At 44.8% G+C, this 23,066-nt stretch overlaps 1 protein-coding gene across 3 annotated transcripts; it reads left to right on the forward strand.

The window, feature by feature from the left end:
• The first annotated feature begins 851 nt into the window (after nucleotides 1-851).
• On the forward strand, nucleotides 852-23,036 carry AARS1 (alanyl-tRNA synthetase 1). 3 transcript variants are annotated; one of them, XM_090259439.1, is made up of 21 exons: nucleotides 852-921; nucleotides 4,993-5,157; nucleotides 7,343-7,531; nucleotides 7,895-8,040; nucleotides 10,370-10,561; nucleotides 11,468-11,612; nucleotides 11,970-12,115; nucleotides 12,679-12,787; nucleotides 12,952-13,102; nucleotides 14,037-14,161; nucleotides 14,576-14,720; nucleotides 15,527-15,705; nucleotides 16,293-16,406; nucleotides 17,741-17,947; nucleotides 18,433-18,617; nucleotides 19,804-19,912; nucleotides 20,535-20,648; nucleotides 21,278-21,397; nucleotides 21,531-21,617; nucleotides 22,007-22,120; nucleotides 22,521-23,036. In XM_090259439.1, the coding sequence occupies exons 2-21, from the start codon at nucleotides 5,014-5,016 to the stop codon at nucleotides 22,704-22,706; spliced, it is 2,907 nt and encodes a 968-aa protein (XP_090115565.1). In that variant the 5' UTR covers nucleotides 852-921; nucleotides 4,993-5,013; the 3' UTR covers nucleotides 22,707-23,036. The 3 variants fall into 3 exon arrangements, with proteins under 3 accessions (XP_090115565.1, XP_090115567.1, XP_090115566.1); XM_090259440.1 differs by lacking the exon at nucleotides 852-921 and adding an exon at nucleotides 928-1,004; XM_090259441.1 differs by lacking the exon at nucleotides 20,535-20,648.
• Nucleotides 23,037-23,066: the final 30 nt, after the last annotated feature.

The following is a 23,066-nucleotide window of genomic DNA, read 5'->3' on the forward strand; positions in this document are numbered from 1 at the left end:
AATTGCCATGAACTGGGAAGTTAAGCTGATTTATTTTTTACTACCTTTTGAGCTATATCTTATTTGTATAGGATGCAATTTTACATAAAAAAGTAAAAATTTTTCTTCAATATCTTTAACCCTGTTATGAACGGTAGCACAATTTCATACCTGGATATTTCAATATACCAGATGATGTAGGTTATAGAGTATGGGTTTTGGAGTTAGATGTGGGTTAGCTGAGGATATACCTGTAATGATTTTGGAGTTAGATATGGGTTTGGATCCTGGCTCTTCAGTGTGAACTTGTGCAAGGTAGTTACCTCATTGATAAAAAGTTGACCCGCCTCATAGTTTAAAAATAAATAACCTCTGTGAAATTTTTAATACATCACATATAAATACTAGCTATTGTTTCTCAAAGGCAAATCGAGGGCCAGATGTCAAATCAACTGTCCCTCAATGATTAAATTACTTATTCCGCACTAAATCCAAGGTCTGACGAGGAAAAGTGTACTCATAGGCTCATTATAGCAAACTTTCAGGTCTGCATACCGTTCTGTAATTAAAATGAACACAACTGTACACCAAGAGCTGTGATCTCCAGCAAACACATGTCAACGTTTCTTCTTATTAACCATGCCAACTGTTAGGACTTTTCATATGGAAACCAAAATGTCAGCCTCCAGGAGCCCGCACCCTACCCCATCATGTGACGTTGCCCGCTCCTTTCCCCCGCCATTGCATCAGCCAATTTAGAGCCGCCTTCCCAGAAACCGACTAAGAAGCTCGGATTGATTGGCATGTTTATTGACCAATAAAGACTCAGAGAGTAAGGCGCCATAGGGCACCTTGTCTCTGCGCGCTGTGGTTGGATGGGGCGGTGCACTTTGCGGCTGGTGGTGGCTTGGAGCCGGTGCATCTGCGCATCTGCGGGAACAGGTAATCGCAGACTCCTGACCGTGGGCTCTGAGAGGGAAGTGAGGGACCCTCGGAGAAGTAGGCGGGCCTCGGAAAACTCTGCGGTGAGAGCGTCTGGGCCCCGGGTCTTTAAATCGCAGCAGCCACAGCGGGGATCCTTGGCCCAGGTTTCGAGAGGCCTCTGGCAGCTGACTGGGTTGGAGCCCAGGCCAGGGCAGCTCCCTCGCGCACACGGCACCCGAGCGCTGGGAGTGGAGCGGCCTCGATGGCCATGCCGATCTTTTTGGGAGCATCACAGTTGCCAGTGACTAACCACCCAAAGCCGAGATTTTATTTCCGCAGGTTTTTGTCTCTTAGGGGTGGGCGGAACGGGAGGAGGGTGGTCAAGGCTGGAACCTCTGAGCCCTTCTCTAAATTCTTAAAATTAGCTAAATAACTGATACTGGTCCAGGCTGCATCATGTTCAACTATTACTTTCTCAGGCAGTTTGCGTTTCCTGTTGTGCTTTAATTTCATTCAGTTTGCTCTTAAAGATTAACTTATACCTAATCATAAAATGTGAGCAACCATTGTACTAGATCCTTGGGATATACCTGTAATGGTGAGCAAAAAAGAGCCATGATTTCCACTGATACGGAACTTACAGCCTGATGGGGAGATGCACATTAAACAAGTCATCAAATGCATGAAATTAGGAAGGAAGACCCCTGGGGCTTGGAGAATGAAATAGTGAGAATCTGATCAAGAGGGAGAAGGCTTCCTTGAATAAATCTCTGAAATTCTGACATCAAAAGTGAGAAATTAACTAGGAAAAGGGAAAAATTGGGAGAAGGGTAGACAACTTACCTGGGAAGTGAAGAGCTTGTTGAAAAGTACTTAAACCGAAAGGCCATGTGACTTAAGGTACTCAAGACTTTCAGCTTCTGCTGAGAAGTGGAATCTGAGAGTCCTTTGTGCTACCTCTGAATCCCATGGAGCCTGCCAGTTTATTTTAGCATATATTGAATAGGTACATCGATGATGATGGTACAGTTTTTAATAGTCCCAGCTGTTGGGCTTATTGTTGTCAATATATTGAATTCTTTTACATCATACTGCAGTTTTTTCTGTATATGACTCTCCCCATTAGGGACATAGACTCACATTTACCTTGGTCCCTAGTACCATAATATGCATTCAGTAAAGTTGAATGAATAAGCAAAAGTGGAAAGTACACGAATCTCAGAATTTAACTGCTTATTTGCCTCAGGTAGTCCATGTAGAGGAGGAGGAGCAAACATCGTAAAACAGCTAAAGTGGTGCTGCTCAGAATTACCACCATAAATTCATATTTGTCACCATTATTGAGATTAAGAACCATGATGAGAAGGGAAAAGAAAGAGTGTGGTGTGACAAAGTTCTAAAAACTCTAGTCTTGACTCTTCAGCATGGGCACAAAGTCCTCATCTGTGGGAATTTCATTCAGTCAGCTACTTGGCTCTATCAGCCAGTGTTTCACCATCTTTTTGCCCAAAGGGCTTTTGTTTGAATAATGAGTTGATTGAGTTGTGAGTAAATCAATTGAAATTTTGGTTGAAACAAAATCTGAGCCCTGGTCAGGTAGCTCAGTTGGTTGGAGCTTTGTCCTGTACACCAAAAGGTTATAGGTTTGATTCCCAGTCAGGGCACAAATCTAGGTTGCAGATTCAATCCCTGGTCGGGGTGTGTACAGGAGGCAGCTGATAGATGTTTCTCTCACATCGATCTCTCTCCTTTCCTCTCTCTAAAATCAATAAACATATCCTCAAGTGAGGATTTTTTTAAAAAATCTGAGTCAGAATTTCATGTTCACTGTATACATCTTTATCGTATCTTCCTCATGTTAAACAAAAAATTTAACATTCATGGCTGAATGGCTTTAAAAGAAAGGTTTTATTGGGCCATTGCTAGCAAGAAAAGAAGACCGGGTCCTGGGACATGAAGTCTAAACCCCCAGTAGCTGTACCAGGTGGAAAAGGAAACATGCCTACGGTCCTGGAGTTGGTGACGGAAAAACGGTGGAGGGAGAAAGCTATAAGTTGTTAGGGAGGAATGTGTATTGGCTCCAGGTAAAGGGGGTGGGAGAAGGTAAAGCTAGTTCTAGGATATGGGCAGAGTCAGAAAGGAAGACGTTTGCTCCTTTGGATTGGTAGGCAAGAGACTGAAAAGTTGATTTGTAAACAAGAAGCAAAGGCGGCTGGGGTTTCAATGGCAACTGGCTATTCTCTTAAATAATCGCAGAAATAGCCACCTGGAAGTTAATTCAAAATTCCAGCATACACCCAGGGACGTGGGCAGTTCCTGCTAGCTGGTCCCCAGCTCTTAACAGCCTAACTGCTCTCTTGCTTTCTCACACTCTGGCTTGCAGTAATTGAAATCAGAACAGCTCAGACATTTTTTTTCTTCTTTTCACTCATTAGAAGGAAGAAAACTTGAAGCTAAGTGACTTAATAGCATCCATTCAGTTTCTTTAGGGCTTTCCAGTTTGTAAGTTGCTTCCTAATACAGGATGGCTTTTGAGCTTCATACCCCCTCCAGATGAAATAAGCAGAGTAGATGTTTCTTTTCTACAAAAAAGGAAGCAAAAACAAAGTGACTTATTTAAGGTTTAGAGTTGGGTCAAAAATTCTAGAGACTTTTAAATATGTTGTGAGAGATGGTTCCCATCTCTTCAGGCACCCAGGGCCGTGGTACCACAGCCCCGTGCTAGTGGTTGGTACCCTCCGCCAAAGCCTGGCACTTCTCCCCAACCTGCCTCAGAGAAATCGGACTATATGTGAAAGAGCTTTGAAATTGTCGAGCTTTACTTCCTAATTTTCCTCTCTTCTGATTCCCTCTCTCTTTCACTAGCTCTGAGCTCTACCCACCTCAGTGTGGCTACAACATCCTCACTCCCTGGTAATCTAATAGCTGGGAAAATAGCAGTTTACCAGTTGTGATTCGGTGGGTGCTCAGGCTAGGTGGAGGTAGATACATGCATGCTACTTGCAGGCAGTCCCTTGTGCAGATAAATCTACCCCCAGGTCCACTGCTGCTGGCAGCAACCTCCCCAAGATATCAGGCCTCCTTTAGAGACATTGGCTTTGGAGATAATGGAACTTTTCACAGAATGTGAATTAACATGTAGATTAACACAGGGCTGGAAAGGTCCTTACACTTAAGTTATTCTAGTACAGTGGTTCTCAACCTTCCTAATGCCGCAACCCTTTAATACAGTTCCTCATGTTGTAGTGACCCCCAACCATAAAATTATTTTTGTTGCTACTTCATAACTGTAATTTTGCTACTGTTATGAATCGTAATGTAAATATCTTATATACAGGATGTATTTTCATTGTTACAAATTGAATATAATTAAAGCATAGTGATTAATCACAAAAACAATATATAATTATATATGTGTTTTCCGATGGTCTTAGGCGACCCCTGTGAAAGGGTCGTTCGACCCCCAAAGACGTCGTGACCCACAAGTTGAGAACTGCTGTTCTAGTATGAAGTGAAGTAACTCAAGGACTTGGAGTTAGGTACTCTGAGGTCCCTCCCTCATCCCCGCCACAGTGGGCCTCTCTGCTGGACTATAAATTGTGTTTTTATTCTCATTTCTTAATTCCTGGCCTAAAGCCTGGCACAGAATGGATGCTGTTTACATATTCTGGAATGAATGGATACATGTAAAAACTACCTCCTGATGGTGTGTTGACTATTGAGCTTGGCATGGGAAGGAAAAACAAATGGGGCTGCTGTCTGCTGGTGCAGCAAGCTTTGCACGTGCCCCAGCTGGGGGCCCAACCCACAACACAGGCATGTGCCCTGACTGGGAATTGAACCAGTGACCTTTTGGTTTGTGGAATGATGCCCAACCAGCTGAGCCACTCTGCCCAGGGCTTGTGCAGTAAGTTTTGCTTTGATGATTATTTTAGCTTTAGACATTACAACATAGAGGTTTTAGGATCAAACTGTTTACCCATGGATGTCCTGCTTTGACTTGGCCTGAGAAACCAAGAGTCTTGTATAATGTCTACTTATCTCTTAGTTTTAATTCCCCTAATTTTTCTTCATTTTTTCTTTGTTTAGTGCTGTAGAGTTACTCTGAAGATGGACTCAACACTCACGGCAAGTGAAATCCGACAGCGATTTATAGATTTCTTCAAGAAAAATGAGCACACCTATGTTCACTCATCTGCTACTATCCCATTGGATGATCCCACTTTGCTCTTTGCCAACGCAGGCATGAACCAGGTAAGCATTATTTCCATTCCTCTTTGCTATTTGTCCACATAGGAGGCAGCAGAACTGTGATGAAAGCAAAACTCCCAGAATCAGACAGAATCCCAGGTGTGTCACTCACTGTGTGGTCTCATGGAACTTATTTCATGTCATTGAGCCTGTTTCTTTGTCTATGAATGGAGGAATAATAACAGTGCTTGCTTTAGGTTGCAGTGAGGAATAAATAAAATTAATGCATTAAAAATGTTTAGCACAATATTCAAGGAGGTCCTCAAACATTAGCTGTTATTATTTTTAGTTGCGATGGGAGACCCTGATATCCACAGATAAAACTTGTATGCCTCTTAAGAAAAATACAACCTGTGTCAGTCTGTAAAGTTTTGCCTTTTTCCCTCCTAAGGAAAAGCTGTGTTTTATTAGGATCTTACTGAGCCCTATAGAGACTTGTTAACTTAGCTGGTGTGATTCTCCTTCATATTTTCACTATCTTTGTTATTTCTTCATAAAACAAGCCAGTTTTTCAGGATTCTTTCAAAGCTTTGCCTTCATTCTCATTCTAAGACATGCAGTTTTATTGTTTATTTGGGATTTTTTTTGGTTTAGCTTCTTTCTTGAAGCGATTTCCCCCAGTGCCAATCTGGATTTACTCCTGAAGGGACTTTATTGAAAGTAGATTTGTGTTTGGGGCTGTTGAACTATAAAATATATTTGAAAGTTTTATTGTTAGAGAAAACAGTTTTTTTCTTGAAATAATGGGAGCATCACAAGCTTAAAAAGGGGTTTAAAAGGAGTTTTCACTATGCTGATGATGGGAAAGCTATTTAGCTGACCGATCTGAGTGGAGGTGATTCAGGCTTGGTGGCACCTTCAGGGGTTTTCTGTGGCAGTTCTCTGGGGGCCCTGCTTAGTCCCGCAGACCTGCCAGCCTATGGGAGTCGCCTTACTCTGGGATAAGTTGACATCATTTTTTTTCTCAGATCTCTTTTCTGGTATGGAAAATTAGAGGCAGGGGGGACATTTCCCATCTTGCATAACATTAATTGTGGAATTAGAAAAATGAAAAGGTTTTCAGTTGTATTTCTGAGTCCTCTGCATACACCTGGAATTGGGGGCACTCATTTTCGGTGGACCCATTCAAAGCGATGCGTTTTTTAGAATACTGGAAGTGTTCTATTCCATATAGGTATACCTCGGCACATGTGCTGACTGTCCTTGGTAGAAGAACCATGGGAGTCCAATGGTTTTAAACATTCTCTGAATAATCATAGCTGTTAGCTGACGTGTGCCACTTACTGTGTGCCAGACAGTGCTCTATGTCTTTTACATATATTAACTCATTTAATCCTCACTCTATACCTTCCTACTGAGACACTGAAAACTCAAGTAAATTGCCCAAGCTCACATAGCTGGTAAGTGCTGGAGTGTGGATTTGAACCCAGGCCATCATTTGCTTAACTTTTTTGCTATATTGCATCTTAATCAGAAAGACTTTTACTTTTTTTAAAAATGTATTTATTAGGCATCTGTTTGTTGTTGTTATTGTTATTGTTTTTATTATGCTAGATGCTGGATATACAGAGTTACTTAAAATTGCTTTTTGCTTTTAAGGAATTCATGGTGTAGCACCGGATTATCCAATGGAACTTTCTGCAGTGATAGGAATGTTCTATATCTGTGCTGCCCAATATGCCAGCCACCAGCCACGTGCAACTATTGAGCTGACTGAGAACAGAATTTTTCTTTTTTAAAAATTATGATTAATTACTAATTATTTCATTTTAATTAATTTTTTATATTTACAAGTGGATAGTGGTTATCAAATTGGACAGGTCTATTGGGAAAAATAAGGCAAAGTTAGAATAAGTTCTTCTGGAAAGCTAAAGGTGATATAAGCCCTGACTCTCAGATTTGCAAAGAAGTACATGTTTCATTGCACCCCTTTGGCTATTATCTTAGATCTGGCAGGGCCTTCCTCTGTGCAGGTGTCACTGGTGGGGACCGTTAGCAAACCAGGGCCAGGGAGAAGCTGCCCCAAGATAGGCTGACTCTGCTGCAGCCCCATAGGGCCACCTGCCTTTGAGAAGTTTCTGATTAAATCATGACCAAACAGTTTATGTGTGGTCACTTCCTGCCAGTGTGTGACCACCTGATATATCTACAGCTCTTTAAGAGTTGAAATGTACCTTCCTTTTTTTAGTTCAAACCCATCTTCCTGAACACTATTGACCCATCTCACCCTATGGCAAAGCTGAGGAGAGCTGCCAATACCCAGAAGTGCATCCGGGCTGGGGGAAAACACAATGACCTGGATGACGTGGGCAAAGATGTCTATCATCACACCTTCTTTGAGATGTTGGGCTCCTGGTCTTTTGGAGATTACTTCAAGGTGAGCTCAAAGCAGGAGATCTGTTGGGGTTTTGAGCAAAATAGTCGTTACCACTGAGGGGAGTGGGTTCTAATTTTGCTTGTTTTAAAGTATGAAATACAATTTAGGAGTGAATCTCCTAAATGATGATATTTTAAGACTTCCTGGAAGCAGTACCTATAATTTGATTATTTCAGTTCACGTCTGGATTTCTTGCATAAATCAGTAATCAGTCCTGAATTCTGCTGCGTTTATAGTGAAGATATTGTAGTTTTAGATCTGTGTTCCCAGGATCTGGGCTTTTTGTCCTCATGCTAAATAGTAGAATATACCAAACACTGGTTTGGCCATGTTCCACATCTTTCTTTTTGTTCCTTTTTATAGGAATTGGCATGTAAGATGGCTTTGGAACTTCTCACCCAAGAGTTTGGCATTCCAGTTGAAAGACTTTATGTTACTTACTTTGGTGGGGATGAAGCAGCTGGCTTAGAAGCAGACTTGGAGTGCAGACAGATCTGGAAAAACTTGGGGTAAGATTGTAACTCATGATGGAGAGAATGGAGGAATAAAGTGATTCCTAAACTTAGTGCCAGAGTGGGCTCTTAGGATTTGAAGTGCATTGCCATTTCTCATTTTGCGATGGAATAGGGAGTGACTGGGAGTAATTACACTTTGGTACGTGCATTATTTCTTAGCAGGTTTAATTGGTCATTGTGTTTTGGAAAGCCAACATAGAGTCTCTGTCATATTTTTTGGCTTTTGTATATTTTTAGAAATTATGCATATAATGCATATGGTAAAAATTCCAATTACATAGAAATGTAAAAATAGGAAGTAGAAGATTTCTAAGATTAATCATTCTTAATAGTTTGATACCCCATATTTGCCCTGGCTGGTTTAGCTCAGTGGATTGAGCGTCGGCCTGCGAGCTAAGTGTCGCTGGTTCGATCTTCCAGTCAGGGTACATCAGAGAAGGAAAACTCTGACTCCAAAAAACCTCCGCTGCCTTGCGGCATACCTCTTCAGGGGAAAGGCTAAGGGAGTAAACCCCGACAGAAAATCCGGAGCCAGAGTCCCTAAGGCGGTTTGACGTTGTAGTCAACACCGGCAACTCCTGCGGCGCACCTGAACCCAAGCTGTATCGACTCCGTCTTTCCCTTGGACCCTTCAGCTGCGAAGAGAGGGGGGGTCTGCTGCATGGGCAACAGCAGACCCTCCATATTACCCTGCCCAGGCTCTGTAGCTTCAGCGTCATCGCAAGATGTCGATTCAACACGGGAGGAGACAGATACCATGTCACTCCCGAGTCGGACTGCACAGCCATTCTTGGCGGTGCAGATAGACTCTGAAGAAGCTACACCATCGTCTCTCGAGACGGACGGCTGCCGACGACGACGACGACGACGACGACGATACCCCATATATACTCTTCCAAGCCTTTTTCATATTTCTGTAGCCCTTTGTGTATCTTTTTAAGCAGAGGGTATTCTTCACATGAAACAGTTTATTTCTTATAGAAATGTAATGGCCTCAAACAGGTATAGGACAGAGGAAGTTTGTGTTTTTGTTATTTTTTTTACTTGGGGGATGTGGGAATGAGAAGAGGGAGATGAGCTGGGTCGGGGGAGAGGAGTAGTAAAAGCTACTTGGGTTTTTTTCAAATGTTCTATAATGCTAAAATCAAATCACGTAGCATAAAAGGTAACATAGATGAGCTGTGTTCTGTGCTTTGTAGTGAACAGAATTTGGAAGTGCTGCAGCAGAAGGAACCTGACTGTGGGTGATGGGTCCTGTCGACAGCTGGGATGCCCATGAAGTCCTTGTCTCATTTTCTTGTTCTTTTTACTGAACTCTGTTGTCCTTTAGTGAATAGCTTTTTAGTACATTTAAGCAGTGCTGCCTTTTTTTCACTTTTACTTCAGGTATATTACTCCAGTCCGGCTTTCCCTTGTACTTGACCTGAAACCTCTTGGTTATAGTCTGACCCCTTGGTTAGACTATAGTCTAAATGTACTTGGCCATTTTGGGCAGTAACATATATGAACTTTAAATACTAATCTTGACTTTTTTAAAAAAGTATTTTATTTATTTATCTTAAAGAGAGGAGAAGGGAGAGAGAAAGAGAGGGAAAGAAACATCGATGTGTGGTCGCCTCCCGCATGCCCCCAACTGGGGACCTGGCCTGCAACCCAGGCAGATGCCCTGACTGGGAACCTTTTGCTTTACGGGACGATTCCCAACCCACTGAGCCAGGATGGTCAGAGCTAATCTTGACTTTTTGATTTCTGATTTACTTGGCTTCATCTGTATCTGTGCTTTGTTTATTACATAAGCACAGTCTTTTTTGAGTGCTTTATTATCTAGCAATTTTCAGTAGTCAACTATTTTGGAAATGTTTTAATCTTATTAAATTCTTTTTGGTATCATCTTAAGGTAAAAGACAGATGGCTAAATTGGGGTATTGAGAAGTGACTTTAATTAGCAGTTTTTTAAACACTTATATTGTCATATCATATAGTCATTTTTTAAAATGAAGGAAAATTTGCTTAAATTCTGGTCCTAGTCAGCATAAACACTTTCATGTTTACGTGTTCCTTTGTAGGCTTTATCTATGTCTTTGCATACTTTTTTTTTAGTTATGATTAGAGCATATGTATACTTTGTATTCTGTTGTCATCAGTCTTGAAGAATCATGTTCTGCCTCCTTAACAGAATCTAACCAGTCTCAGCATTAGTAATTGCCAAAGAGTGAGCCATCTTGGTAGAAATTTATAAAGATCTCTTTTTGTGGTGGATGCAAGTCTGTGCTAAATCCTTGTCAGTGGCTATAACTGGGCTTATCGTCCCCACTGTGTGCAGGCTGGATGACACCAAGATCCTCCCCGGCAACATGAAGGATAACTTCTGGGAGATGGGTGACACAGGCCCATGTGGTCCCTGCAGTGAGATCCACTATGACCGGATTGGTGGTCGAGATGCTGCACATCTTGTCAACCAGGATGACCCCAACGTGCTGGAGATCTGGAACCTTGTGTTCATCCAATATAACAGGTGGCCTTGGGGTCCTGAACCACTCCTACTAAGAGCAGCACCTGTCCTCAAGCTGCGTAGAGAAAGGAATTCGGGGCACATAGCTGTCTACTCATCCTGGTCTTTGGGGACAGTGGAGCAGTGCTGAAGCAAGCACTAAGGCATCATGGGATCTTGTGTCACATCTTTACATTTTATTTCTCAAGTTTTCCTTCTGATCTCTGGGTCAGGGCTAGGCCTGTTTGTTTGTTTATTTATTTATTTATTTATTACAGATTTTAATTATCTATCCTCATCTGAGGACATTTAGAGAGAGAGGAAGGTAGAGAGAGAAACATCAATGTGAGAGAAGCATCGATTGATTGGTTGCTTCCATGTACATGCCTGGGCTGGAGACCAAACACACAACCTAGGCGTGTGCCTTGACTGGGAATTGAACCTCCAGCTTTTCAGTTACAGGACAGTGCTTCGACCAACTGAGCCACACCAGCCTGGGCTTGCTTATTTATTTTTAGAAAGAGGTGAAGGGAGGGAGAAAGAGAGGAAGAGAAACATTGATCAGTTGCCTCGAACACACCCCGACAAGGGACCGAATCTACAACCCAGGCATGTAACCTAGGCATGTGCCCTGACTGGGAATCAAACCAGAGACCTTTCAGTTTGCAGGCTGGCACTCATCCACTGAGCCACACCAGCCAGGGCTAAAATTTTATTTCTTTGAAGCTTTGCCTTGCTCCTAAAAAAGACTCCAGAATATAGTACTATTTCTTACCTTTCTCCCCTTCATTCCCCTCCTCCCACCAAACTACAGGGGCAAATGGCAAAAGGTCACAGTCTGCAAACTGCTATGTAAATGAGCTTTAACCAGCATGGGGAGGTAGCAGCCTGAGTCCTCCTTTCAACTTCCTTTTTCTCTGGATCATGCAGGGAAGCCGATGGAATTCTGAAACCTCTTCCTAAGAAAAGTATTGACACAGGGATGGGCCTGGAGCGTCTGGTGTCTGTGCTGCAGAATAAGATGTCCAACTATGACACTGACCTTTTTGTTCCTTACTTTGAAGCCATTCAGAAGGTACTAGTCCTTTTGCAGACACTACCAGCTTCTTTGGAAGTTCCCAGGCTGGACTTTTTAGCAGTGCTGTCAAATGTAGAAGGACCAGATGCTTTGCCAACTGAGGGTACCTATGACCATCTGCCACCCTCTTGTTAGTAACACAAGGCTCTAAGTACAAGGCACTGTCATGTGTGGAGTGCAGGGGGCTGGCTGGAGGCTCTACTCCCAGTACTCTCACCTTCTTTGGGGTTATAAGATCTGGCAAAGAGATTGTTCTTTCTCCTAATGCCCCTCAGTCTGCTCGGAACATTTTAAGGCAAGGCAGTGCCAGAGAGGCTATTGCCTCATACACTGCCTCCCGGATTTCATCTGTAGGGCACAGGTGCCCGGCCATACACTGGGAAAGTTGGTGCTGACGATGCTGACGGGATCGACATGGCCTACCGGGTGCTGGCTGACCATGCTCGGACCATCACCGTGGCTCTAGCCGATGGCGGCCGTCCTGACAACACAGGGCGGGGGTAAGTATGTTACACGTGGGGCAATGTTAGGACTCTGTGGAACTTCAGCTACAATTTATTATTGTTTTCTTTGTCTTCTCGCTAGTTGGAGGGAAGCTTTGTTATTTTAGGGAGTTTCAGCTCACACTAAAAAGTTGTCACTATAGCTTTGCTGCTAAGTACAGGTGAGAAGGATTGCTAGAATATTGACAGTGGTCGGGTAGGGGTAGGTCTTGGTCTTGACTAGCTCCAGGCAACTTTGTTACTAACAGGCAGGGCCTGAGATGGTGGACATCAAGTCCACCATTTGGTCTGTACTTCTTGCTTCCTTCTTGGGTCAGGAAAACAAATCAGGATTACCCCAGGTCATCCTTCATGCATATTTGTGGCACATTACTGAGTTTTTGTGCTGGAAATCATGATAATGACCTTGGGGAATTCAAAAAGAAGCAGTCACAGGATAAAAGAGAGCCTGCAAGAGAAAGACAAAAAGTTGGTCATCTTGTTTAGATGGAATTCCAATGACCTACAAAACATTCAGCTAGGAATGTGTCTAACTGGGGACTGGGTTCTGCCTCTTATAGGTATGTGTTGAGACGGATTCTCCGCCGGGCTGTACGCTACTCCCATGAAAAACTCAATGCCAGCAAGGGCTTCTTTGCTACATTAGTAGATGTTGTCGTCCAGTCCCTGGTACGTCTCTGTTTCCCTGCTTGCTGCTTCTGCTTCTTCTGTACTAAAGCACATACCTTAAGAGGGCTAGGGTGGGAGGTATCATAATGTTAGTAAGAATTTTTAGGGGGGTCATGGAATAGTCCCTGGCTTCACTGGACCCACATCTGTTTCCCCTTTGCCAGGGAAATGCATTTCCTGAGCTAAAGAAGGACCCAGATCTGGTGAAGGACATCATTAATGAAGAGGAAGTACAATTTCTGAAGACCCTCAGCAGAGGGCGGCGCATCCTGGACAGGAAGATTCAGAGCCTGGGAGACAGCAAGACCATTCCTGGTAAGGACCAGTTTCTTCCTTTCTCTAGCTAGGCTGTTTCATTTTTCTGGAAGACGCGAGCCCTTTTTTCACAAACTGACAGTGGACTGCCATGTCTCCAGAGGCTGAGCACAGCTTGGTTAAACTGCTTGTGCCGTAAAATGGGATTTAAATTAAAATTATAAAATACATTTTTGTGGTAAAGTATTCAAACAACACAGAAGTAAAAGTGAAAATCCTCTTTCCCAAATATATTTCTGAGAGATAATAGCTCTTCAGAGTTTGGTGTATTCAAGACTTTTCTCTATTTGCATACAAATTTGTGTCTGTATGTGTGTTGTGTGTGTTTTCAAACAAAATTGGGGACATATATACTGGTTTTTGAAACTTGCTTTAATTTTTATCAGACAAATAAATTCTAAAAGTATTTTTTCCCTTATTTATTTTTTTCTTGAAATATAATGTACAAGGGGAAAGCCTGATGAATTTTCACAAACTAAACACACTTGTTTAGATTAAGAAACAGAGCTTTGCTAGGAGAACTCTCATGCTTCCACCAAGTGATTTCCAAAAGATTTGATAGATTTTTTAAATTAATTAATTAATTTATTTATTTTCAGAGAGAGGGGAAGGGAGGGAGAAAGGAAGAGAAACATCAATGTGCAATTGGTTGCCTCTTGCATGTCCCCACCTGGGGACCTGGCCCACAATCCAGGCATGTGCCCTGATCAGGAATTGAACTGGCGACTTTTGGGTTTGCAGGCTGGCGCTCAATCCACTGAGCCACACCAGCCAGGGCGTGATGGATTTTTTTGACAAGTGCATAGAACCAATACTGACTTACCTTGTGTATTTAATCTCTTCTGTCACTGTCAATGTCCTCCTAGGGATGGCTTGGGGTAGAAAAGAAGAGGGTCATCCATGTTACTTGACACAATTCCTTTGTGCTGTGTAGGGGACACTGCTTGGCTCCTCTATGACACCTATGGCTTTCCAGTGGATCTCACTGGACTGATTGCTGAAGAGAAGGGCCTGGTGGTAGATATGGATGGCTTTGAAGAAGAGAGGAGACTGGCCCAGGTAAAGAATTTGGGGAGTGAGCAGGAAACACAGAACCTACCAAGGCAGGACTTGGCTGCAAAGCAAGCAAGAGTTTCCTTTCATTGAAGTCTTTGAAATCCTGGTTTTCCCTAGACGGTGGGTCTCAACGGGGGGCATTTTGGCACCCCATGGAACATTTGGCAATAATGTCTGAAGATATTTTTGGTTGTCACAAGTGGGAGCACGATGCTAGTGGCATCTGGAGGATGGAGACCAGGCATGCTGCTCAGCCTCCTTCAGTACACTGGGCAGCCCCCAACAACAAAGAATTACCTGGCCCTAAGTGTCAGCAGGGCTGAGCTTCACATTGGACATAGTTTACCAATTTTGAGCTCTTCAGAGTTCTTTTTCTTCTATATTAGGGTAACTGTTGCTTGTTTCTCTTACTGGCAGCTGAAATCACAGGGCAAGGGAGCTGGTGGGGAAGATCACATCATGCTGGACATTTATGCTATTGAAGAGCTCCGGGAAAAGAGTCTAGAGGCGACAGATGATTCTCCAAAGTATAATTACCTTTCGGATTCCAGTGGGAGCTACAGTATGTTACTGTGGGGGTGCTTTCAAGAGACTACTAGCCTGAAGATTAGGTATCTGTGTATCTATGGGAGCCTCTCCTGTAAGGCTGTATAGTCATGCTGTGTAATTTTATACTCATAGAAGCTCTTGGTGGTTGATTTTCTTAACTCTTTATTTTGAAATAATTATAACTCACAAGGAGGTTTTTTTGTTTAAGTTTACAGGGATATTCCTTGTACTTTTCACTCAGTTGCCTCTCATTGTAACGTCTTATAGGAAATGGACATTATACGATTTACAGTGGCTGTTGAATTTTGCACTGTGGATAGTAACATTCTAAGGTTATGAAGAATCAAAAGAAATAAACAGGAACTGCATGTTTTCGCTTTTTCTTCAGCAGAAATACCTAAATATCCAAGCAAGCCCACAAGAGTATATTCTTTGTGAATTGATCTTGAAGTAGGGAATTTACTACTACTCTTAAAGAACTACTATTCAGATTCACCAAGTTTCTGCTCAGTAGCTCAGAGTTACGGTGTCCAACCATGCCAGTTTCCCAGAAGTGTCCCAATGTTGACACTGAAAGTCTCGCATCTTGGGAAACCCTTGGGTTCAAGCAAACCAGGACAGTTTCGACATCCTGCTGAGTGTTGTATTCCCTGGTGGAAAGCCAGCGTGTTAAGTCTTTTCATGGAGCCTAGTGAACTTGCTTCCAAAACAAAATTAGATAATTGAGTCCTAAAGAGAGTTTGAGAAATAGAGTGCAGCAAAAACCAGGTAAGAATATGCGAATGAAGTCATTGACCTTGTTTTCCCTCTTCTGTGCAGCGTTTGAGAGCACAGTGGCTACAGTGATGGCTCTGCGCAGGGACAAGATGTTCGTGGAAGAAGTGTCCACGGGCCAGGAGTGTGGTGTGGTGCTGGACAAGACTTGTTTCTATGCTGAGCAAGGAGGGCAGATCTATGATGAAGGCTACCTGGTGAAGGTTGATGACAACATCGAAGACGTGAGCCAACATTCTTCGTTGTTAGCCAGAGAGGGGGTCTGACAAAGGGCCAAGAAGCTTTTCTGGCTCCTCAGCACTCTGGGCCTTGGGGAGACACACTGATCTGTGGGTTGTGTCACAGGGTCCATATTTCTGAAGCCGAGGGAGCTGCTTATGGCACCATGTTGTTTTCTTGGCCATTAGGTCCCCTTACAGCAGGATGCTGCCAGCCAGGCTGCATAGGTTGGTCCTCTCTTCCTCTGTGCTGTCCTCATAAATAAGGAGAGGCAGCTCTCTGAAGGGCAAACATCCTTGTCAGAGTCTCAGGCTCTATCTGCCACTGCTGACTCCGGTCTTGGATGAGTGACCTAGTCAAGTATATGTGTAATATATAAAGTGGCGTGTATATATCATGGTAAATATGTACATAATGGTGCATGTGTATATTTAACACATATAATGGTATTAATGGTGTATATGTATACATACACACACCAGTAATGAAAGTCTTAGAAAATGTGTGTATGTATAATTTGTATATGTAAAGACAGTTTATTATATATATATTTATTGGTTTATTTATTGCTCTCCTCCTTGACTCCTTTTAGAAAACTGAGTTTACAGTGAAGAATACTCAGGTGCGAGGAGGGTATGTGCTACACATAGGAACAATCTATGGCAACCTGAAAGTAGGGGATCAGGTCCGACAATTTATTGATGAGGTGAGTTGAATTATGCTCGTCAGCATTGGGTCTGGTTAGTAATCACTTCCCTTTTTTTTAAATTCCAGCTTTATTGAGGTACAGTTGACATATAAGATGGTATGATATTTTAAAGTACAGTCACACCTCACTTAACAATGGGGAAATATTCTGGAAAATGCGACGTAGGTGATTTCATCATTGTGCAAATGTCGTAGAGTACACGTACAGAGGCCTAGATGGTGTAGCCTGCTACGCTACTAGGCTATGTGGTCTGTCACCGCGTGTGTTCGGTTTGTCTTTGACAGAAACATTGTTGTGTGGCACACAATTGTACGTCATGGTGATTTGATATATTTACTGTTCATTGTGAAAAGAATTCACCTCCTTGGCTTAAAGTTGGCCCATCATTATTATCACTCCTAAGTAAAATTATAAGTAGGTTATTATAAGTAAAGTTTATAAGGGATATGTCTGAGAGTTAAATCTATATGTTCCCATGTCAGACTACAGTGATTTCAGTTGAGATCCTATAGATTTGTTTTCATGTATTGCCTTTCTTCAGGTTAACCTCAGATACTTCTTCAGGTGCCAAGGATCCTGTATTAATTAAGAAATAGATTCTACTGCATGTGATGGAACTCCAAAATAACAGTAGCTTAAAACAAGTTAGAAATGTGTTTCTCACCTAAAAATGCAAGATGATACAGAGGCTGTGCCCTACAAAGTCATTGGGCCCAGGTTGTCCTTGCTTTTTACTCTGCCCTCATTCCTGGGGTGTTGCCCTTGATTTCACGGTCCAGGAAGGTAACTATCAGATTCATTTTCTAGGTCAGGGATTGGCACTATTTTGTAAAGGGCCAGATTGTAAATATTTTCGGCATTTTGAAACATATGGTCTCTATCGCTACTACTCAGCTCTGCTCTTGTGGCACAAAAGCGCCATAGACAATATGTACTCACATGATGTGGCTCTGTTCTTATTAATCTATTCATAAAAATGGATGACAGGCCAGATTTGGCTCATAGGCCATAGTTTACCGACTCCTGTTCTAGGCAGGGAAAAAGAGGAAGGGAAAAGCATGCATTTTCCCTTTCAGGGTATGCTTAACAACACATTGACCAGAACTTAGTCACATGGCCACACATAGCTGCAAGGGAAGCTAGGAAACGTAGTCTTTACTTTTCTTTCTTTTTTTTTCTTCCTTTTTTCATTTGGAAATGTAGTCATTATTCTGGACAGCCATGTGTCCAACTAAAAATTCTAGCACTTGGGAAGAAGGGGAGAGCAAATATTAGGGGACAGCTAGCAGTCTGTTGCAGACTCCTTCACCTGCTGACTCTGCCCTTTACAGCCCCGGCGGAGACCTGTCATGAGCAACCATACAGCTACCCACATTCTGAACTTTGCCCTGCGCTCTGTTCTTGGGGAAGCTGACCAGAGAGGTTCCCTGGTTGCTCCTGACCGCCTTCGATTTGACTTCACTGCCAAGGGAGCCATGTCCACCCAACAGATCAAGAAGGCTGAGCAGATTGTTAACGAGATGATTGAGGCAGCCAAAGTAGGTTGGATTATGTGTCAGCGCTTGGGTCCTGAACCTCACTCCTTCCTGTACCATCACTTTTTGTCCATGGAGCTTCAGCAGCCCAAATGCTCTCACTCCATCGTACCATATTCTGTCCTGCGCACAGATTTGCTTAAAGCAGTGATTCTCAAACTGCTGTGTAGCGGGGCAGCGGTGGTGTTCAGTGGAGATCTCTGCCCTACTCCCTGCTTAGGGCAGCCAGAGCTCTTCTAGTTATCTCTGTTTTACATATAGCACATCCACATAAATATTTGGTTCACAATTTAACAAAGTATCTGTTGGAAATTCCTATTTTGACCCCCTCGAGTGTATATGGTGCCTTCTTTCAGGAGGTTCCAGGACAGGCAGAGCTGGGATTAGAAACACAGAGGCCTGCCTGCAAGACCACAGTCTCCCTAGTGCTTCTTGCTGCACCTCCAGAGAAGACCTTTCCAGCTTTTGTTTGTTTTCTTTTCATACAGCCTGTCTATGCCCAGGATTGTCCCCTGGCAGCAGCTAAGGCCATTCAGGGCCTGCGGGCTGTGTTTGATGAAACCTATCCTGACCCTGTGAGAGTCATCTCCATTGGGGTCCCAGTGTCCAAGCTGTTGGATGACCCCTCTGGTCCTGCTGGCTCACTCACTTCTGTTGAATTCTGTGGGGGAACGTGAGTACCTTGACAGGGGGTGCAGCAGAGGGGAGTCACTGGCATTCCTTTGGAGGACGTGGGTCCTAGACCAGTTGTAGTTTATCTTAAGGTTGAAATGAAGTTCTCAGAAATGCAGTTGGCAAATAGCATTCCCAAGAATCTTAGCTTCCTAGTGCTCCTGTCTGGCATGAACACACCCCGGGCTTGTGAAGAAGTGTTCTCCCCAGGAGGAGGAGTGCTCACTGAGCTCTTGGTCTGATCCCAGCCCCTTTCCCTTGTTGGGCCTCACTTAACTCCTTTGCCTGCTTGAACGGCATCTGAGCAATGAGTCCCACTCTCTCAGAGCCCAGGTCAGGCCCCTTGGTAGGCCCAGCTCAGTTTGGCTTGGGATGGCCACTTATTTCTGCCAGCTTGAATTCCTCCATAGGGGTCTTCAGGGGTTGGTTACGGTGGCCTGGAAAATTCCTGCTTTGGAAGGAAGCCTGGTGAAAACCTTCTTGGGATCCAGGGCCTCCTGCAGGCCTCAGGCAGGCAGGCAGCAGGAGGAGGTGGGGTGGGGTGGGGTAGGGATCTGGGGACCAGGTTTCAGGCCCACTTCTGCCTTGATGCTTTGCACAATACTCTTTAGAGCACAGAAAACACCTTTCAATGACTATGCTACCCTCACAGAATGAGTGAGGGATAATGAACATTTGAGGTTCTCTGAGCAACTAGGGAATAAAACCTCTTTGTTTAAGGGATTGTGGTAAGATTTTAAAGGTATTCTCCAATATTCTCAGCTAGTGAGCTGGGATAGAAGAATATACTTAGGTTCCACCAGAGAAAACCAAAAATGTGAATGAGTGCAGAGCCCACCAGCAGTAATGTTGTATTGGGTGCAGGGACTGCAAACACTTTCCTTTGATCTCAGTGGACTTTTGCAATAGCCCTGTTAGGGGGCCTAACACCCACTCATACGTGAGGGAGCGGAGGCTCAGAAAGGCGGTGTCTTGTTCAGTGTCACAGTGCCATCAGCCCCAGGCCTCCTCTTCCCCTTCAGGGCCACAGCTGGATTCAGAAATTCCCTTAAACATGAAGGGCCTTTTAACACTGTCCCCGTGTGGGAGCTTCCCTGGGAACAACTACCTCAGAAGGCTAAGGGCTGCAGTGGGGACCACGGCACCCGGGCTTCCTCATGACCATGGATTTTGTGTTCTGCCATCAGTCACCTGCAGAATTCAAGTCATGCAGGAGCTTTTGTGATTGTGAGTGAAGAAGCCATTGCCAAGGGCATCCGGAGGATTGTGGCAGTCACAGGTGCTGAAGCTCAGAAGGTGAGCAGATCAGGCTGGTTTGTGGCTTAATTTGAACAAAAGAAGCTTAATCTGCAGATCCATAATGCAGACAGTTATGTGGCTGCTGTAGTCAGAAGCAGAAGTACAGGGCTACCCCCAAATGTCCTCCGGTTACCCCTGCCTGGCAGAGGAAAGCCAGCAGTGCAGAAGACTTTATAGCTATCTTGGGTTCGATCTTTAAAATATTTGTAAGTCCTGCCTTCTACCCAGTAACATATCTGTGTCCAGGAGGGTAAGCCATAGTTTTGTCATGGCTTCCAGTGCCCCCAGCACTTACCCCAGCTTCCTGGGGGTATGTGCCTAGTTTGAGACAGGGATAGCTGCTTGGGGTGGGGACTGTAGCTTATGCCTGATGAGTGCTGACTTGTGAGTTCTTAGTTACCCCCTGAACCTGAGTTAGTGCAGCCTTTCTGCTAGCCAGGCATGTGAGAAGAGTGCTTCTTTTTGGGACAAGAGGCTCCCTGAAGGAAGAGAAACTTCTGATGTCCTGGGGGTGTGTTGTTCCATAGCCTGCCATCAGTGTTGGCCACAGTTGCTTATAGACAGAATAGTGAAGCTGAAAGTTACCTGGAGTTTACAGTCCTGACTGTTCCCCTCCCAGGCCCTCAGGAAAGCAGAGAGCTTGAAGAAATCTCTCTGTGTCATGGAGGCCAAAGTGAAGGCCCAGACTGCACCAAACAAGGACGTGCAGCGGGAGGTTGCTGACCTTGGTGAGGTAGGGCAGCTTTCCTCTCTGCTCAGGGCCAGCTCAGTGCTGGATCCTAGGCCTGACGAATCAGACACACCCGTTCTTAAAGAACCCTCAGGTCTTGATTCTCAGTGCAGTGGGCCTTTGGGTTGACTTCTGTTGTCATGCAGCCTTGCAATAGGGGGTCTGTGGATCCTGGCCTACGGAACCCCGGGACCTGCCTGCTGCCCCCATTGCCAGTAGCAGGGGAGCCCACTCCAAGCATGAGTTGGCACTGGTGTTGAGGGAGTCGGGGGAGGTGCTATGGATGCCCAGTTTCCAGGCCTTCTGGTATTTGTTAATATTCTGGGACTTCTAGTAAGCCCCTCACGGGCTGTGTTCCCTGCCTGGTAAGGGACCAGGGCTTATAGGGTTCCCAGCTCTTTATTTTCCTCTTTCTCTCCAGCCCTGCTCATTAAAACTGCCACAGTTACTCGAAAGGTGACTGGTCTCAAGGCCAGTGGATACCTTTTTGGTTTTTGTTTCTTTCTCCACTGGATTCTAATTGGGGAAGATTTTAGTGTTCAAAGCCAAGAGAGTTGGCTGGACTGGGCTGGAGCCTCACAATCTAGCTCTTTGTGGTTCATACCTGAATGGTCTTCTGATTCTGGTTCCAGGCCCTGGCCACTGCAGTCATCCCCCAGTGGCAGAAGGATGAATTCCGGGAGAATCTCAAATCCTTGAAGAAGACCATGGATGACCTAGACCGGGCTAGCAAAGCTGATGTCCAGAAGCGAGTGAGTTCTGGCAGTGCTGGTGGCTGGAAGGGAACCAAGCGGATTTACCCAGCCAAGTCTGTGCAGACTGCTCTCTGGGTTTCAGTCTGCACCTTGGTCCTGAGACCTCTCTTCTCGACTTCCTTCTTTGCAGGTGCTGGAGAAGACAAAGCAGCTCATTGACAGCAACCCCAACCAGCCCCTCGTCATCCTGGAGATGGAGAGCGGCGCGTCAGCCAAGGCAACCCAGGGGCCTGTCCGCTGCTTGTCTCCTTCTCTCGGGGGCTTATTGGCTCTTTGGTGGCTGAATTCTGAACTTTGTGGCTCTGAGTGGAGTGGTCGCCTGAGGGCCCACTCTCTGGGATTGAGGTTAGGCTGAGCCATGGAGAGATCTGGTGGCTGGAGAGCTGTGGCTCCTGGAGATGGAAGGCCAGCCTTAAGGGTCAGAGTGTGGGCCAGGCCCTGTGCTTGGGTCCTTCTCCGTGCAGGGCCAGCACCTGCTCTAGGAAGGGGGTTAGGGGTGGGGTACAGAAAGTGCTCTTGAGAACTGAGCTCTGCAAACTCACTGCACTTATGGAGAGCATGGCCCACTTCCCTAGGGCCATGGCCTGACGCCAGGTTCTCCCATAGGCCCTGAATGAAGCCTTGAAGCTCTTCAAGACGCATTCCCCACAGACGGCGGCCATGCTCTTCACAGTGGATAATGAGGCTGGCAAGATCATGTGCTTGTGTCAAGTCCCGCAGGTCAGAATATCCTGCAGCCCCGTGTGAGTGGGAAGTGGTGTTTGTAGGTTTTCTGAGGGAGCTTGGGTCTTATGGTTGTTTGCCCCAACCGCAACGGGGCATTTGTGCAACGCCCCATTAGCAATTGCCCCTCTTCACCCCACCTGTTGGTCACCTCTAGCACCCCCTACCCTCAGCCCTTCTCCTTGGTGGATGTGTACCTGTGCTGGCTGGTACCTGACTTTGTCACCTATCTTAACCATGGTATCAACTTTAGGGTCTGCTTCAGCCTCCAGCAGCATCACCGAGAGCAGGAGTGGGTATCTGTGGTTCCCCCATCCTTGTTCTTTCCCTCTCCTCTCCATACCTCCCTCAGTCCCATCCTCTGTCCTGATTCCCACATCATGTTCATGTCTTCCAGAATGCAGCCAACAGGGGCCTGAAAGCCAGTGAGTGGGTACAGCAGGTGTCAGGCCTGATGGATGGCAAAGGTGGTGGCAAAGATGTGTCTGCTCAGGCCACAGGCAAGAACGTGGGCTGCCTGCAGGAGGCACTGCAGCTGGCCACTTCCTTTGCCCAGCTCCGCCTGGGAGATGTGAAGAATTAAGGGGAGGGGTGACTTCCACTGGGAAGTGTCTCCCACACACCAGGATGCACACATCCAGCCAGGAGCTCTTCATCTGTCACACGAACATTTGAATCTTGGGACCTTTAAATAGCCCCATCTCCTCTAATCCAGCAATAACTGGAACTCATGTTACATTTCTGCCTGGAGCCCTTCACCTCTGCACCATCTGTATAGAACAGCTATCCCAGGATTGCTATTTATCATCATCCTGCTCATGTCTATAAATAGTGCTCTGCCCACCCCAGGCTCTGGGCCTGCAGGAAGGAATAATTTTTGCTGCAGAAAATAAAAGGACCATGTGCAATAATACTTGATGATACTATGTGATTTCTATCCCTA

This window comes from Furipterus horrens, unplaced genomic scaffold (genome assembly GCF_987537825.1).
Source record: "Furipterus horrens unplaced genomic scaffold, mFurHor1.1.pri manual_scaffold_13, whole genome shotgun sequence".
NCBI classification, from domain to species: Eukaryota; Metazoa; Chordata; class Mammalia; order Chiroptera; family Furipteridae; genus Furipterus; species Furipterus horrens.

Bases quoted from the DNA above. Each gene is read 5' to 3' on its own strand.
- AARS1 (XM_090259439.1), top strand. From the start codon at position 5,014: ATGGACTCAACACTCACGGCAAGTGAAATCCGACAGCGATTTATAGAT. The intron at 7,532-7,894 runs GTGAGCTCAAAG...TCCTTTTTATAG, and splicing joins CTTTTGGAGATTACTTCAAG to GAATTGGCATGTAAGATGGC. The intron at 21,618-22,006 runs GCAACCCAGGGG...GTTCTCCCATAG, and splicing joins AGAGCGGCGCGTCAGCCAAG to GCCCTGAATGAAGCCTTGAA.